This window comes from Hyalella azteca, unplaced genomic scaffold (assembly GCF_000764305.2).
Source record: "Hyalella azteca isolate HAZT.00-mixed unplaced genomic scaffold, Hazt_2.0.2 contig1289, whole genome shotgun sequence".
Classification (NCBI taxonomy): domain Eukaryota; kingdom Metazoa; phylum Arthropoda; class Malacostraca; order Amphipoda; family Hyalellidae; genus Hyalella; species Hyalella azteca.
Genome location: NW_025931612.1, coordinates 145,760 through 164,116, shown reverse-complemented (window position 1 = coordinate 164,116; position 18,357 = coordinate 145,760). Strand labels below are relative to the sequence as shown.

The following is an 18,357-nucleotide window of genomic DNA, read 5'->3' as shown; positions in this document are numbered from 1 at the left end:
TGCTGAGGGACGTGGGGAAGGCGGGGCAGGCAAAGAGGTGCTGGACGGATTGGAGGGGATCCCCGCACTCCGGGCAAGCGGCGCTAAGGGAGCGTCCGACCCTGTGGGTGTAGGACGCAAGGGAGCTGCAGTATCCCGAGCGTAGCTGGGATAGCGCTGAGCGGTAAGGACGAGGGAGCAAAGCCTCTTCTGCAGCAATCGGTGGTGGTGGGGTTGAAAGGATAGCGTTGCTACCGGCCGTCGCGGATACACAGGCGGCTATCTCCCCTCAGAGTGAGTGTTTTGCTTCTCCGTAGGCACCGCCGGGCATCCTGTCGTCAGTCAGGAAAGGCGCCACAAGGTGGCCGAATCTTGTCCTGACTGAAGCCTTCATGGGGCGGTCTCCGGGGGGAGCGGAGACGATGCTAAAAGAAGCATGAGTAGGCTGGAGGGCGCTGGCTAGAAATTGCGCACAGGCCAGGTCCAGGTGGGCGGACAGGGGGAGGACGCCGGTCTCACAGTGGAGATGGGCGATTGGGGCCATCTTGAGGCAGCCGGTGGCTAGTCTCAAGGCTGAGTTTGATGATCTCCACTTCCATACAAGCCCATGCCAGGAACACCTGGCGGACGCATCTCGCCTCGTGCAACAGGCGAACTCACCAGGCAAAACACTGGAACCTTCTCCGCTCACTATCCGGAAAACTATTTTCACTAACTGAGAGGTTAGGATTGTGTATTCAAAGTCTCATTAAAATCTATTCAGTAGTTTAGAAGAAATTTCTTGTTCACTGCAAATTTCGGCCCGAATTGCGATGTACCTCACGAATGAAGATAAATGGAAAAAACTTGAAAAGGAAGTTAAAACCCCAAAAATTGTCACAAGCTAAACATAACCATTGGAAGGTTAGGAATGTATATTCAAAGTTTTGTTCGAATCTGTTCAGTAGTTTGAAAGAAATTTCTTGGTCACTGCAAATTTTGGCTCAAATTTCTGTATAACTCAGGAATGAAGATGAAATGGAAAAAATTTTACTAGCTGAACATCACTGTTAGGTCTTATGAAGTTTCATCGAACTCAGATTTCATTGCTTACAAACTTTCAGATGTACGTATTGTTAAAGTGCACGAGTATCGTGAATACAGGCATTGTAATATATTACATGCAAGCTTTCAGATGTATAAGTAGTGTTGGAGCGCACGCATAACATGAATACAGGCCTTATGATATATTCATATATATCATATACAGACTGTCAGTTGTGCGTATTAAGTTGAAGTGCGTGAATTTCATGCACACAAACATCGTAATATTTTGCATACAAATTTTCAGATGTACGTAATCGGTTAAAATGCATGAATATCATGCATAAAAACACCGCAATATATTGCACATCTACAAGCTCTTACATGTCAAGGTTAAAATAAAAATATAACATGCAGAAAATTTCCCCAAGAAAGTTCGATTCTAGCTTCAAAGTGGAAAAAAACACTGGCGTAATCTGTCCGATTATTTCTGCAAGCTTCAATACATATGATGGTTGCGTTGTCCCGGGGCTGAACATTTTACATCCGCCGCTCGTAATGCGCTGTTGGGGTCCGGGTTTTAGTCAGTACCGCAGTCGTATCTTGTCAGGTCTCGCTAAGTCGCTTGTTGGCAGTCGTCAGAAGTTTATTGTGGAAGAGTCCCATTAGTTGGCAGTTGTTGAAAAAGATAAATGACCTATTATTTTAGCTCGAAAGTCGTTGTAAAGTAAAAAAATTGGTCGATAACTTCAGCGAAAGTCGTTGAAATTCCAACGACTATTGCCACTGTATGAGACCTGGTGATTAGGTAATAAACGCGGTATATTCCAATATCGTGGGTAATACCGACACTTCTCAACTTTTTTCTTTTATATTAAGCTTTGTCTTAGTTCCACGCATTTGTTGATGGCTGAAATACTGAAATAGTGACGTAATACTATTGCACGCCATACTATTTCCAAAACACGATTACACTAGGTCTGGGCCGTCTGGCGACTGGCGGGAAAATATTGAGATCCAAAGAGAGGCAGTGCACGTCAGACGTCACCCAGTGAGAACATTGAAAAACATGTCAAAGTTGATAGTTGGCCTTGCTCTACCAAATGATAAACTGTTTGTGTAGAAAGAATATTATGGTTTGAGACTTTTAAATAAGTCTGTGAATATATTAGGAATCCTTTAAGTATAAAGTTTGGGTATTACTTTAGATTAAGTTCATCCAAAAAAAAGGGTGTTTTATTTTAATTATGTTTTTTGGGGTGTAGATTAAGAATGTGAAATCCGTTTTTGGCGGTCGGCATCAGAAATTTTTAATGGAACCTGGACCTAACCTGCAAGGTTTTCGTTGATTGGCTAGGTTTTTTCTATGTTTGGAGTCCGTCTGGCAGCTGGAAAAACCTAGCCAATAGGTTTTTTCTGTTAGGAGTCTGTGTGGCGGCCGGAAAAACCTAGCCAATCAACAAAACCTTGCAGGTTAGGTCCAACCATCCAGTTAGGATTTAGGAACAGGTTCCATTAAAAATTTCCAATGCCAACTGCCAAAAACGGATTTCAGATTCTTAATCTACACCCCAAAAAACATATAATTAAAAAAAATGCCCCTTTTTTTGGATGCACTATTACTAAAGTATTACCAAAGTTTGTATGGAGCAAGGTAATGAGCTAAATATTGACCATTTAACTGTCTTCAATATACAAGAATACTTCAGGAATGAGGATCTTCTAAACATTGAAGAGTCACATAACAGAAAGGTAGCTGATGGCACAGTGCACAGCAATATCAATAGATCTACTAGTTTTATGTCTTATAAATCTACCAGACTATACCCCCTATACACACCGACTAGTAGTGACTGAGTGACTGACTGACTGCACTGTTCCCATTTAATTCAGACCAATAAAGCAATACTAAACATAAACTAAACGATAACCAAACAAACCTCATACAACTTGAAACGAGACGTAAGTTATGAGAAAATCTAACACCGTTTGAAATGAAAATGTGCACAATTCAAATATTTTATATCCATTCACTGCATTTAATTATTTTATATATAGTCTTATAATTGTAATTGTTTTGTTTCTAGATTTAAATTCACATATTTAAAGATTAAAATTAAATATTTTAATTAGAATACTCGTATTAGGGTGGAAAATCTTTCTAATTGCCTAAAAGGTCAATACAATCTCAACCTCTCAATATACAGGGTGGGGCAGAACCAATTGAGCAGTTTTGAGGCAAAATAAAAGAGTAATATAGGTACATAAAGAAGAATGTTTATTTTCCTCAAGGTTAGCATAACATACCATTTAGAATACGTATGTTTCAAAAAAAATATCTGGAAGATGGTGAGAGGGTATTCAGAAGTTGCCCTCACACTCTACCACAGCTGAGGGAACGGATTATTGCAGCAGAGGTTATGGCCATACCTCGCCATATGTGTGAACATGCTGTAGGAAACTTCCAAGTTCCAAGAGCAACTCCAACAGTGTGATGCAGCTAATGGACACCATCTTCCTGATATTGTTTTTATAACATAAGTATTTTAAATGGTATGATATGCTAACCTCAAGGAAAATGAACTTTCTTCTTTATGTACCTCCATTACTCTTTTATTTTGCCTCAAAACTGCCCAATTGGTTCAGCCTCACCATGTATAAGCTAGCTAACACATTTAAATTGTATACAGCAATCCCTTGATTAACGCGGTTAATAAATCCCCGAGTTTTACCGTGTTAAGCAAAACCGCGCTAATCAAACTTAAGAATATATGGGAATAATTATAATGAATCCTCAAAAATAGCAAAGTTACATAATAATTTTTTTTCCACTAAAATTCATCATATTTTTTTTCTAAATAATAGGGGAAATAAATAAAAAAAATGTGAATGAATTAACGTACTGTTTCCCGTGCGTATTGTTGACTCGGGAAACCCTAGGTCTTCACCAATCTTCGTTTTCGTTTCACCATTATCAAAACGCTTAATTATTTCAAGCTTAGTCTCCAAAGTGATATTTTTACGTTTAAGCGTTCCCTTTTTGTCCATAATTATGACGGTAATTTATCAAGGAAAATTATATAGTTTGATTAAAATGAGCAGTAGCGGGAAAATGATGTGTTGTGAAAAAAAAGTCGCGCTAATCAAAACTGGCACCGCGTAGATTAAGGGTAGGTCGCAAATTTTTTTTCCGCGGTAATCAAAACCGCGGTATTCAAAACCGTGCTAATCAAGGGATTGCTGTATTGCTATCAATATATAACAAATAGTCAAATAGTTAAAGACTACCTACTTATAGCCTTATAAGAATTAGGTAGCTAAGCTGCTAGCTATGTACAATGTATTTCAACACTTGATGCCTCTGTACCAAAAACATACAATTCATTGAAACCTAATACACATAAAAGGCAACAAGTTTATATTCCAATTTGTCATACCGTAGTACATTTATACTAAACCATGAATAACAATAGCTCAAAATAAATTAAGGACTGCCACTCAAAATGGCTCAATATTTTTAAATGTATGAAAAAATAAAAAAATTAAATAAATCGTTATTTTTTATAAAAAAAATCGTATGATTTAATCAGTTTGATTTTATCAATGCCAACCCTGCTGCATGCTGTGGTTCATCATGTTTCACATGGTGGCCTGGGCAAGATGACCATCACCAAGAAGATGCTGCTTGCAGCTGGCAGTGCCAAAACAGCCTACAATAATTATTTGGCAGAAGAGAAAGAGCAGAATGCAAAGGCCCAGAAAATCCAGAAGAGGAAGGCGTTTGAGCAAGCAGCAGATGAACATGCAGAAGCAATGGAGAGAAAGCGGGAGTTGAAAATTTTTGCAAAGTTCAACTCCATGAGGCAAACTATTCATACTATTGAATTCATAATAATACCAGTGTGGGCTTGATTTTGCAGATACATGTCATTTTTGTTCCTCTTTGTCTGCCTGCTCTATGCATTTACACATTTGCTATTTATCAACTGTACTAGATGATAGAATATGCACAGTTAGTCTTTCAGTCATGCTAAACCTGTCGTATACGTATGAATCTTGTAAAATTATGTCGATGGTCATGGAGAGTCATAGAAAAGTAATGAAATTTTAAAATTCATTTTGAAAAGTCATGAAAGTTACCAGTATGCATCCTGACTACCTCTAAAAAATCCCTGAAAAAAATGTGGAAAGTGACATTTTGGAAACTTAACTCTGCTAAGGTCTGTAGCAAAAAAAAATTGCCATATCAAAAAATTTAACTTATATTAAAGTTTGACACAGGTGTTGACTTAGAAACGTGATTGATGAAATTCTCACATCTCTTTCCAAAAAAATGGCATCCATTTCCACAGGACAGGGCAAGATGGAATTCTAATATTGACGGTTCATATATTATTCCCGATACACCTACACCAATTTTTTGGTACAACATTATTTGAGGCAAAAAATGAACTTCTTATAGGCTTAAAACACGAATGGGTATGCTAAGTTTCTATAAGGTAATTCACTTGGAAATGTTGTGTGCCAGCAAGGCTGCAGGCGCAGCTTTCACTCAACAATTAAAATTATACAAAGTATTTGTTCATTAAAGATTTTTATCTTGATATGACTGCAAAGAAGTAAACTTAATAAAGTAATTACAGCTACCGTGACTACGCTGTCAAGCAGACTTTTCGATGATGCATACACTAAACACGCAATTCATGGGAGCGAGACTAAATAGAACAACAAAAGCAGGCGCCAGGCATACAACTGCGAAAACAAATGACGATCGCGGCAGCGGCGGCACGGATCATAACGTTAATATAGTCAATGCAAGAGAATCATTAATTATGATATTTCTGATAAAGATTTGAAATATTTTCGGAAGCCTAAAACTATAACAAATTATTTCGTTACTTTGACATGGTTGTTTTCAAAATAAATATTTTAATGCAAATTCATGAAAAACGTTTAGAATAAATTGAATAATGTTCATTTATATCTATAGGTGGGAGTAATTCGAGTAAACAACTACGAATTGATTTATTATCCTTTAAATAAGAATCTTTGCATTGAAACTTCTGGAAGATATGTCCACCGCAATATTTGTACAGTGGTATCAAGAGTCAAAGCCGTCAACCGATCGTTGGATGGCCACAAATATGTCGCATTGTTCTACCTATTACAGTCAATAGAACCTAAATAAACTCTGTTCATCAAAAGGACAAAAAGCTTATGTATCAAACATACGTGGTAGTACAATAAATTTTGAGATCTCCAGTCATGAGACTTAAATTCATACTCATAGGTGATCTTGAATTTCTGCACTGCGTTCAATTAAGGGGACCGACTACCCTCCGGAAAAACTTCCACAGTTATTACCCGATCATCATGAAACTTCACATACATACGTAAAATGTAAAAATAAGAACATTTTGCTTCTATGAATTTTTCAAAAAAATTGATAGAAAACGTGAAATTCATAGAAAATGGCTAAAAAGGGGTACTTTAGAAAATCTATCTCCTACAAATATCATCCTACAACATCGAGACACGTATCATTCGGTTCGTAAGGACCATGCCTAAAAATTGATGATCACTTTTCTCATTTTCCCCTTAGTTTTTTTATGCGCGTTTTATCCCATTTTTCTCTACTAGTGATGTATTGGAGGGAAGAGTTGCCGACTTTTTATCGGTTTTCGAACCACACGCAAGCGAGTTAGAGGAAGTGCAGCTGTCCGGGTGTCCACAGTTTCTGACGAGCTCAGTGTAAGAGTATGAGTAATTGAGTATCAATTGTCACTTCAGTGTAAGGTGGTAAATTTTTCGATACATTTTCTTTTGTTAACATGATAATATATTACCTATGCAGAATTCCATACTGGGACAGAGTAATAAGGGGACACCCCCTTGGAGTAATAAGGGACACCCCTAAAAATGCATTTACATTAGACCCTCAAATATAAAAGGCTCCAGTTAATTAAAAAATCAATTAACAACAAAAATTTTTTATTATATTTAATTATTTACCTCGCTCAGCAAAAAAACATCACTTAACAAAAAATTAATGCATCGTCGGTCATCACAAAATTGTGCAAAGAATGTCATAGATAGAATTGTGCACTGGGCAAGATAAAATGAAAAGTACCGTCAAACAGGGTAAAAAGGGACGGTTTTGAGCATTTTTTGTTAATAACTTCTTACCATGAAACATTTCAGAAACAAGTTTAGGCTCATTTTATAGCTCTTTGCGAGGGCTATCCAATGGCATCTTCAAAAAAATTCCATATGCTATTCGTAAGGTGCCAGACGCAAAATAAAACCGTCCTGATTTACCCCTGGGAACGGGGAATCTGGGACACTTGCAATAAAAGTTAATTTTAAAATGTTTGAAGCATGCAGAGTGTACTCATCCATTACTAACAGTACTTTGAAGTCCTCCTCTTTCATTGTAGATGATGTAGATGTAAAATAAATGACATTTTCTGTGATTTTTACTTGTTTTTCCTTTATTGATATTATATTACTGTATTATTAATGTGATATTACTGTATCCATGGACATGCCATTGAGCATTGACAATGACCTTGTCCACTGCAAGCTTCATATCAGCAGATATGTAGCATTTCTTTTGTATCTGTAAGCTTACAGGATGGTTTGTAATTTCGCACAATTTTAATTAAGTCAAGTGATTTCACTATAACAAAAAAGATCGTGAAAAACATACCTGAAACAGAAAATAATGTTTTAGTGACAACCATCATATGTTTTGGAGAAATAAATCATAGTTTAGGTCAATTACTTTTCATTCTATGATGCCTGGTGCACAATTCTATATATAGCATTCTATGTACAATTTTGTGATGACCGATGATGCACTAATTTTTTGATAAGTAAATTTTTTTGCTGAGCGAGGTAAATGTAATCAAAATTCTTTGTTGTTAATCAATTTTTTTGTTAACTGGAACCTTTGCTAACTGAGCTTCTACTGTAAATGCATTTTTAAGGGTGTCCCTAATTACCCGAGAGGGGGTGTCCCGAGTAGCCCCGCCGTGCGGAAATGGCTGCCATTTTTTTTTTCGGAATGAGATAGGCAAATTCCTTCAATTACATTTTCAAGCCGACACCTGGGTGCAACTTTTATGTAAGTAAAATTTTTTAATACGGTGAATATTTTTTTTGCTCCAAACCTTAGCAGAGATACTTTTCCAAAATCGCACTTTTCACACTTTTTTTCAGCAATTTTTTAGAGATAGTAAATGTTTGATTTCTTGACTAGCTTTATACATAATAGATACCGGTAGTAAAAATGTTGAAGTTTACGCCACTATTTTTAGTTTTGCAATATTTTGATTAGTTTAGCTGCTACAACATTTCTACGAAATGTGGGATGTGCGTCCCGATTTACCCCGCCCATCCCTTTTTACCCCGTTTAACGCCAATTAACCTACACTATGATTTATTTCTCCAGGAAATATGATGGTTGTCACTATAATATACGTTTCTGTTTCAGGCACCTATGTTTTTATGATTTTTTTCTATTATAGTGTCATTTGACCCAATTAAAATGGTTTGAAATTACAAGCCGTCCTGTAAGCTTATAGATACAGAAAAGTATTATATTGCTGCTGATATGAAGCTTGCAGTGGACATGGTCATTGTAAATGCTCAATGGCATGTTCATGGATACAGTAATATCACATATAATATAACATATCAATAAAGGAAATCTAATAAAAATTACAGAAAATGTCAATTATTCTTCATCTATATCATCTACAATGGAAAAAGAGGACTTCAGATTACTGTTAGTAATAGATGAGTACACTCTGCATGCTTCAAACGTTTTAAAATTAAGTTTTATTTCAAGTGTCCCGGATTACCCCATTCCCAGGGGTAATTCAGGGTGCTTTTATTTTGTGTATGGCACCTCATGAATATCGTGTGGAATTTTTTTGAAGATGCCATACAATAGCCCTGTAAAATGAGCTCAAAAGTGTATGAAATGTTTCATGGTAAGAAGTTATCAACGAAAAATGCTCAAAACTGTCCCTTATTACCCCATTTGATGGTATATCTCTACAGGCAAATTTCTTTTTGCATGTGCAGTCTAATTGTATAATTGTAATGTTTTTTATTACAGTTGATACATGGTGGAGATGACTTCACCTGCAGCAATGGACAAAGACAGGGAGCGCCGAGTTCGAGAGCTTGAGAGTCTCATAACGGACCCACATGGGGTGCTTGGGGTTGACAGCTTGTTGGTAAGCTACTTATACAACTTTTATTTAGATCCATTTTGTGTATAGAACCATATTGAGCTTCTTGCTTCAGTTTTTCTGTGTGGAAACTTTTTGTTAAACAGTTTGAATTGCGGGTGATTGGTAAAAATTTCTGCCAGGTCTCGGATTAGGAATGCTAGTGTTGAAGGTTAATGTATTCATTGACAATGGGCTAACCTTTCTGTAGGCAAGGAATTGTATATGTCAGTAGAAATCTCTGTTGTTATTGCCAACACATACTTTATATCATTTGTGAGACTGTTTTAAATAATGTTCATTCTGTAATACAATATTATCATATTAAATTGTTTTGATGTCATTTTAACTCCATACATAACATTAATCTTCCCTCCTTGGCTGGAATTATTGACTAAAATAGAGTATTTGAAAATAAGTTGTAGGCTAGATTATTCTACAATTTCTTTTTGCATAGATTATTAGAGTGAAGATAATTTCTGGATTATTCTACAATGTATTATTTTACAATTTTTTCTTATATTATGTGTGAAATGTAAAAAGTGATTATTATTAAGACTGTTGTGCTCAGGTGTAGTAAGTTCATCAATTGAAATTTTCAAGTTACAATTATCTACTTCCAATGTATGAATTTTTGTTATATAATGATATTTGGCAATTAAAAGGTTAACTTGTCCATGTTTATCATCCAGTATAAGTCTCATAAGAAGATCTCTGTATGCTTTTTCTTGGTCTGATAATAAATATTATTTACCGGTACTATCTTTTGTAAACAATAAGAAAATATTAATTTATACATGAAATATTTATTATAAATATCATAAAAGATTTTTTTTATTTGCAGGACTCAGTTCAGTCGATGGTGCTAGATTGTGATCACCAAGCAGTCAGGAGAAACAAGAATATCCAGGCCTTCCTCAACAGATGTGAGAATTGCCGTCATAAATTTACATTATTGCTCTTGGTTTTAAGTTTTGTTAAATGCCATTGTTTTATTGATAATGCCCATGTGTCTAATAATTTGTGGTTGTTGACTTTAGGTAAATCATGAATTATCTTTTAGTTTCCTTTTTATGATACTTATTTAGGTGTGCATCAAACTTAGAATAAAAATATATAGGTATACTGATTGAATGTTCAAATAATTTCCCTCATAACATATTTACTGCTGTCAGCTTTGATGCGTCATACAAATAAAAATAATACAAGCAAGAGATATTTTTTTTTACTGCGATTTTTTATTGCAATGATCTAATCTTGCCATATCTTATGTGCATTCAGTTTTCTGATCTAATCTCGCTATAGATGGCACTTTATTCTCTGATCTAATCTTGCTATATATGGGCACTTGATTTTCTGATCTAATCTCGCTACATATGGGCACTTTATTCTCTGATCTAATCTCGCTATAGATGGGCACTTGATTCTCTTATCTAATCTTGCTATAGATGGGCACTCGATTCTCTTATCTAATCTCGCTATAGATGGCACTTTATTCTCTGATCTAATCTCGCTATAGATGGGCACTCGATTCTCTTATCTAATCTCGCTATAGATGGCACTTTATTCTCTGATCTAATCTCGCTATAGATGGCGCTTTATTCTCTGATCTAATCTCGCTATAGATGGGCACTTGATTCTCTTATCTAATCTCGCTATAGATGGGCACTTGATTTTCTGATCTAATCTCGCCATATAATACGGCAGTCCGTGATAAATCTATGTATGTTCTTTGTGTAACTTTTAGAGATTTTTCAGATCGCGACCCTATCCAGAAGGCTGCTGAGCAGCGCATGCAGGCAGACGACTTTACAATGGTGAAGGTCATAGGAAGAGGGGCTTTTGGTGAAGTGCAGCTTGTTCGCCATAAACACACAAAAAAGGTATGACTTCTTTCATTTAGCTGGCAATCAATAATTTAGCCTTTTGAATTTGTATTGCTTCAGTAACATATGGCAATTGCGCTATACAAATATTATTTTTTCTTACTATAAATAGTACGTAACACCTATTAGCTTAGGATGTAACTGGAACAAAAAACTACCCCCGTATTTAAGGTAAAAATCCACTGTGTTTTTATTTCCATTTGTATAGATGCAATAAATTATTTAATTGGTATACAAAATCGCAGTAAATTGGTTGGCTGGTTACAATATGTTATTACCTCGAGTTTAATTTGTCAGGTTTATGCAATGAAGCTGCTAAGCAAATACGAGATGATAAAGAGGTCAGAGTCAGCGTTCTACTGGGAGGAGCGAGACATCATGGCGCACGCCAATTCTGAGTGGATCATTCAGCTGCACTTTGCCTTCCAGGACGTCAAGTTCTTATACATGGTCATGGATTACATGCCAGGTTAGTGGATCATTCAGCTGCACTTTGCCTTCCAGGACGTCAAGTTCTTATACATGGTCATGGATTACATGCCAGGTTAGTGGATCATTCAGCTGCACTTTGCCTTCCAGGACGTCAAGTTCTTATACATGGTCATGGATTACATGCCAGGTTAGAACAACTTGCGAATTATGTCCTGAAAAGTTGCGTCACTAAAATGTTTCACTTCTGATTTTCTGCTATTGTTGTGATTAGATGACAGAATATATTTAATGCCGCTTTTATGTTGGGTTTTGAATATTTGTTTTACTTTGGGAATCAATTGGGTTGTTGAACTCGTATGATATATATGTACCAATAGTTTTAATAATGTTTCTAGAAGAATTCTGATTATCACTCAATTGAAAATGTAACCATATTCCATCTTTATTCATTTGTTTTTTACATTTTTACGTATTCATTTCAAAATATTTTCTGTAGCAAAAAAATCATTTTTTTCTCATCAGATTTGGTAAACCTGATATAAACATTTAATTTTTCATCAGGTGGTGACTTAGTAAACCTATTATCAACGTACGAGGTGCCGGAGAAGTGGGCGAAGTTCTACTGCGCGGAGGTCGTGTTGTCACTGCAAGCTATCCACAGCCTGGGATTTGTTCACAGGTTCGTGTGCATTCAGAAGATAAACTCAAATTTGCATCAACTTCTTTTTTCATTTGAAAATGATTCTTACAGCGCCTTCAGAAGATAAACTCAAATTTTTGTCAACTTCTTTCTTCATTTGAAAATGATTTTTACAGCACTTTGTCTGGTGGGATGCAAGATATTTTCAAACAGCTTTACTGTTTACCAATAGGAATGATGTGTTGAAAGAGTTCTTATTTCTTGAATGTTTCTTTCATTGATTTTTTTGTAAAATGCTTTTTTTACAGCATTTTCTGAAGGTTGAATGCTATTGCTCAATACTAGGCATCTGTTACTCGAGCTTCAGCATGTTGTATGGGGTGATTCACGGAATCTTCCTGATTTGAAAGCTCGATAAAAAAACTAGTAAAGATATCATTATTCATTACAATATGAATTTTATTGAAAAAAATAAATTACCGGGAATTTTCTATCACTTAGTTTCAAAGATGACATCTGATAAATGACGGCCCGTTGTCAATGCATTCAGTTAGTCTATTTTTGAAATTAAGTTCACGTCTCAGAAGCATATTGGTGGGTTTGTTGGCAATGACTTGACGTATGTTGCTCTTCAAATGAGGTAGGGTCCATGGACAGTCATTGTAAAAAATTTAATTCAGATTACCCTATAAGCGCGTGCTTTGCGTTTATATATAACCCCACTCCAATAATTCATGTTTTGGCTGTTTACCATGCCAGAAATGTAGAAGTGAGCCTCATCACTAAAGAAAAGGACTGCATCGTGAGGCAAGTTCTCAAGAGGAGCTTCACATGCATTTCGGCAAGCAATAAAATCGTGGCTGGGTTCTTGTGCCACAGACAATTTGTAGGAATGAAATTGCAGTTCTATGTAGTGAATTTGTACCACATTGCTATTGGAAATGGAAATCCCCAGAATAGCAGTGTGTTTACGTGCTGAACGGTGTGGAGAACGCAGAAACGCTGCTCTAACTCTCTTTACGTTTTTGGGTGTTGTGCAGTTCGCTAACTTCCAGACCCTCTTGTATTCGCATTTCGCACTTCCACTTGCCCTAAATGTGTTCACGCACGTAACAATCGATTTCCTATCAGGAACTTGTCCTTAAGGACCATTAAAAAAACCAAGTGCGGAATGCTCTGCTAAGTAGCGACAATGGAACGGTAATTATACAAGTACGCCTTGACAGCAAATGTACGCTGCTCACTTGTCCAATGCATAGTGGCAACTGACTAGGCGAGACACAGAACTTTATGACACTTCCCGTCATATGAAAAACCCCCCGCCCTTTTCCTACAAGATCTGACTGCTTTGCGCGAAATCTAAAACAGGAAGTTTCGGTGAATCACCCTGTATTAGACTACAGTCATTACTACTAAAACTAATTTGACCTATTTTCTCATATACTCGTGCTTGTTAGAAGCTTCTTTTCAGTTTACTAAATGTTAGGACTTCTCTACAGGGATGTGAAGCCAGACAACATGCTTCTTGATAGCACTGGGCACCTGAAGCTTGCTGATTTCGGCACCTGTATGAAAATGGACAAGGTGCGTACAATATAGTTAAAATAATAATATTGGCTACGATAAGTTGTATGCTACTTGTGACTTTGCTAACTCTAAAACTCGACTTGACTGATTTTCTCTGCCATCAAAATTGTAATTGTAATTCGATTTGAACACGTGTGTTAGTTGTGTAACATCTGATTTCGTTACTGAGCTTCGAACAAGTTACTTTACTGATTGGCGTTTAGGATTAAAATCCTTCAAACGTTGTTTGGACCTTTGATTGGGCCTCAGGGAAAACCTCATTAAATATAACTCCACGGTATATTTACCATTTATTACATTCAAATATTTAGTACTAATAAACAATTTGCGTTGCCACAACATACATAGAAAAATTAAGCACTAATAAATAATTTGTGTTGCCACGACGTCCATAGAATAATTAGGCACTAATACACAATTTGTGTTGCCAGGGCGGACTGGCTCACTCGGGCACGGCGGGCAGTAACCCTGTTTATATTTAGCACATGTACAATTGTTATTGTGTTGCTGAACTATTAAAATTGTGTTTGTGCTGACTGACAAATTCAATTATTATTGTGTTCTTAGGACGTGTTGGTGCGTTCTAACACGGCAGTGTGGACGTCAGCACTAATTCAAGTATTATTGTGTTGCCTATCAATATTGCGTTTGTCTTTGCAGACTGAAGCAATTATTACCGTGTTTACAGACTGAAGCAATAATCACCGTGTTTGCAGACTGAAGCATTTACCACCGTGTTCGCAGACTGAAGCAATAATCACCGTGTTTGCAGACTGAAGCATTTACCACCGTGTTCGCAGACTGAAGCAATAATCACCGTGTTTGCAGACTGAAGCATTTACCACCGTGTTCGCAGACTGAAGCAATAATCACCGTGTTTGCAGACTGAAGCATTTACCACCGTGTTCGCAGACTGAAGCAATAATCACCGTGTTTGCAGACTGAAGCAATTACCACCGTGTTCGCAGACTGAAGCAATAATCACCGTGTTCACAGACCTAAGCAATAATGACCGTGTTCGCAGGATGGTTTGGTGCGCTCAGACACAGCAGTAGGCACGCCGGACTACATCTCCCCCGAGGTGCTGCAGTCGCAGGGCGGCGAGGGCGTCTATGGCTGCGAGTGCGACTGGTGGAGCGTAGGTGTGTTCCTCTACGAGATGCTCATCGGCGACACGCCCTTCTATGCTGACTCTCTCGTGGGCACCTACGGCAAGATCATGGACCACAAGAACTCCCTCAGCTTCCCTGAGGATGTCGAGATCTCCAACGAAGCCAAGAGCCTCATTAGTGGCTTCTTGACTGACAGGTTTGTTTAGTTTATATATTTTGTCACTGGTAAATGACGATTATGAGTCCCGATACTGTCTTTATTGAATATTTATTAGTAATTACAATAAAATATCCCTGTGATATATAAATGAGAGTACAATTTACTTCTGCATCAATGCCGGCAAGCGGTCGTCAACCTATAGTAATTGATCGAAGCTATTATTGTGCTGGATTAAAGACGCAATTCACGAGTTCTATCTGATATTAATGATCGTTTTCAACATGAAAATTGATTCTAACTTCTATTTTTCTGGAAGAACGAAGAGGCTGGGCAAGAATGGTGTAGACGAAATCAAGCGACATCCTTTCTTCATTAATGATGCCTGGACGATCGATACTATACGTCAAGGTGAGTTGCAGCTTTCCAAAGTGAGTTACCGGTATATACAAGTATTGTGTATATATTATATAGTATGAGTATCGTGTATATAATATATACGAGTATTATGTAGGTATTTTATCAATAAGGGTGAGTTGCAGTTGAAAGAAGTTAGTTTTATACTACGCAGCTCACAGAGTATGGCAGGGGATGAGTCTAAGGTAACAATCAAGTTTGGTTTATGCCTGCAGTGTAGTGATTATTTATAAGCTTTATTAACCGCTTCTGAGTTCACAGTATTGGAGAATTAGTGTCAACATTATTCCAAGTCTCATTTGGATATGACAACCCAGACTTATTGTTGCTCTTAATTAGATGTTTAATGAATTATTGACCAACTCAGTGGGTCTATATTATTGTTATGCAACTATAATTCGTCCTTAATGAGTTGTTACCAATTTACACATGCCTCTTTTTTTCGTCGATTTTCAAATAAAAAATCCAAGATAGTGGGGCTGTACGATTTTCAAAGAAAAAAAAAGAGGGCATTTTTTTGTTTTGTTGGCCGGGATAGCGGGGCAGGTGGAATTACGTAGGAATATAATGTATGTACAAGTGAACTTATCATATTGGATTTGAAAGTCTTTACCTCTATTTTCCATTAATATACACATATAGGTACATGATATAGTATTACTGATTAAATTACACAATTGGATTGATCTTGAATGTGTGAACCAACACTTCTATAGTTCCTACATGTGGGTCTGTATGTATGTGTCTTAAACCACTTCAGTTAATGTCTCGTGGCCGAGATAGTGAGGCTATATATAATTAATTAATTAACTTGAGTTAATGTTGTGTGTGCAGCGGTGCCGCCTGTGATCCCTGACCTCAACGGAGACGACGACACGAGCAACTTTGAGGAGGTGGAGCCTGACGACAGCCCCGAGGAGAGCTTCCCCACGGTCAAGGCATTCGTGGGCAACCACCTTCCCTTCGTCGGCTTCACGTACTGCAAGGACTACCAGTGAGTTTATTGTGGTCTGCATAATTATATGCAATTATCTAATTTGCATCTTTTGTCATAGGCTTTGGTTTAAATTTGGTATTATTTGCTTTGTCGACACGAGCTGCATGCTATTGCATTTTTGTTTTTAGGTTCGTTGCTAATGTTGAGGCTCTTGGATTTTGAATCTTGTTTATTCATTATGATTATTATGATTATCATGTATGTTTTCGCTCGTTAGTGATAGGTTAGTAAGTTATGTTACCTAGACTGTTGATCTTATATAGGCATTGAAATTATTGAACAGCTTCATTGAAAAACTGAAGAGCTTCAAAAAATGAGATTGAAAATATGTTGTGAGAAATTTCGATGTGACTAGAATATTTTTTCTAGTAATTTAATTAGTAAATTATTATAGTTTATAATTTCATAGCTGTGAGCATTGTAAAAAAATACCCCATTCCTGTTCGACCCCCTCAGATTGCTCACAAGTTCGTTGCCAGACGATGACACGTGCGACGCTCGAAACAATTTGGTGAGTCTCTAATTGTTAGTTTTCATCCACCATCTGCCATAGAATGAAACCTAAGCGTCACTAGTTCAGATGTTCGAAGTTTGTAATGCCTTAGAACAACTGGTAGGGATCTGGTGCGTCAGAAAACCTAATTTTATTTCTTTAAATTCTCACAATGGCATGAGGATGTGGGTATTGAGCTGGAAGTGGACGCATAGGGGGCAAGTCTTCAATTTTTGTTCCCGCTGCTGACAGTCGCAATCATGCAGTGGAAGAGACTGCATGGCGCGTGCGCCGTCGAGGCTTACTTTTAGTTTATGGCCATAATGACCACCAAACATTAGCTGTTTGGGTGCTGTTTTAATTTATCTCAATTGGCCTGCTTTATGGTGAGTCTTGTGTAAACTTCATTAAGAAATTGATGGGGTGATTTGTTAAAGGAAAATGGATGCATACTAACATCGGTTATAGTTTCTATTGTGTTACCCCTACAAAAAGAGAGAATTTTTTACACCCTTTAGTTTGTAATGTAAGTACATTCCACGCAAATATAATAATAAAAATATTAGAATTTCAGTAGTAATGCTCCACTACGGATAAAATTACTTCTAACTGCGTTAAATGTTATCCATTTTGTGTGTCTTGCACCTTTACTCACTACAAGGGACAATTGTCATCCACTTGTAACGGTCATACTTAGCATGTTAAATTTTTTTTTATTCGTTAATTTAATGTTTACTTGAATCAACTAAGACGAATTTCTAACAAATATAAATTAATGATACGGCCAATTTCGTTTGATATGAGTTCTGAAACTGCATCCACGACGTGAACTATGATAACGAAGCGGCAAAACTTGTAGCAAATCTCGTGTATCTGCTGGATATGGACATGTAAACAGTGCATTTATTTCACTAAATCTGGCGCAAGTTGTTGCTTGTGTTTAATCGTAGAATTTAATTTAATTGAATTTCTGCTGGCTTTTTGTAGATGGATTAATTATTGTAACGTAATAACTATCATTTGTAAATTGTGGAAGCTTATTGTTCATACTATTACGGTTGAATTTTGAGTTTAAATACTCTTGGTATTTTTTGATAACTGCTCTTCATTCGAGTATGTTAGATTTGAATAAATTTCTAGCTCTTATGGCTTCAATAGTTTCCCCTGAAGCTAACCCTTCCCTCTCCTTGTCTTAGAACTGCATCATATTGGACTGGAATAAGGTGGGGAAGCACTTTTATCCTGTATGAGTTTTCTTGCTTAGATAGCCATTAAGTTTGAGATCTATTTTAGTTAAGATATATTTAGTATTACGGTCATCTAAGTTACATGCTTACTTTCTTAAAATTTTGGCCCGTTGCATTGAACATGAGAAAGGCTTGTTCTCTAAAGTC

At 36.8% G+C, this 18,357-nt stretch overlaps 1 protein-coding gene across 4 annotated transcripts in view; it reads left to right on the top strand.

Annotated features, from left to right (window-relative positions):
- Positions 1 to 18,357, top strand: part of LOC108674076 (rho-associated protein kinase 2) — a 41,575-nt gene that overhangs the window by 5,910 nt on the left and 17,308 nt on the right. For 2 of the 4 annotated variants that reach the window (XM_018161976.2, XM_047881991.1), the window contains exons 2-11: positions 9,128 to 9,248; positions 10,087 to 10,168; positions 11,001 to 11,125; positions 11,426 to 11,597; positions 12,122 to 12,239; positions 13,700 to 13,784; positions 14,812 to 15,095; positions 15,376 to 15,467; positions 16,308 to 16,467; positions 16,927 to 16,981. In XM_018161976.2, coding sequence (XP_018017465.1) covers positions 9,135 to 9,248; positions 10,087 to 10,168; positions 11,001 to 11,125; positions 11,426 to 11,597; positions 12,122 to 12,239; positions 13,700 to 13,784; positions 14,812 to 15,095; positions 15,376 to 15,467; positions 16,308 to 16,467; positions 16,927 to 16,981 — 1,287 coding nt within the window. In that variant the 5' untranslated portion in view covers positions 9,128 to 9,134. Of the gene's footprint in view, positions 1 to 8,758; positions 8,792 to 9,127; positions 9,249 to 10,086; positions 10,169 to 11,000; positions 11,126 to 11,425; positions 11,598 to 11,659; positions 11,748 to 12,121; positions 12,240 to 13,699; positions 13,785 to 14,811; positions 15,096 to 15,375; positions 15,468 to 16,307; positions 16,468 to 16,926; positions 16,982 to 18,357 lie in introns of those variants that run through there. The other 2 variants (XM_047881987.1, XM_047881994.1) reach the window with 2 other exon arrangements.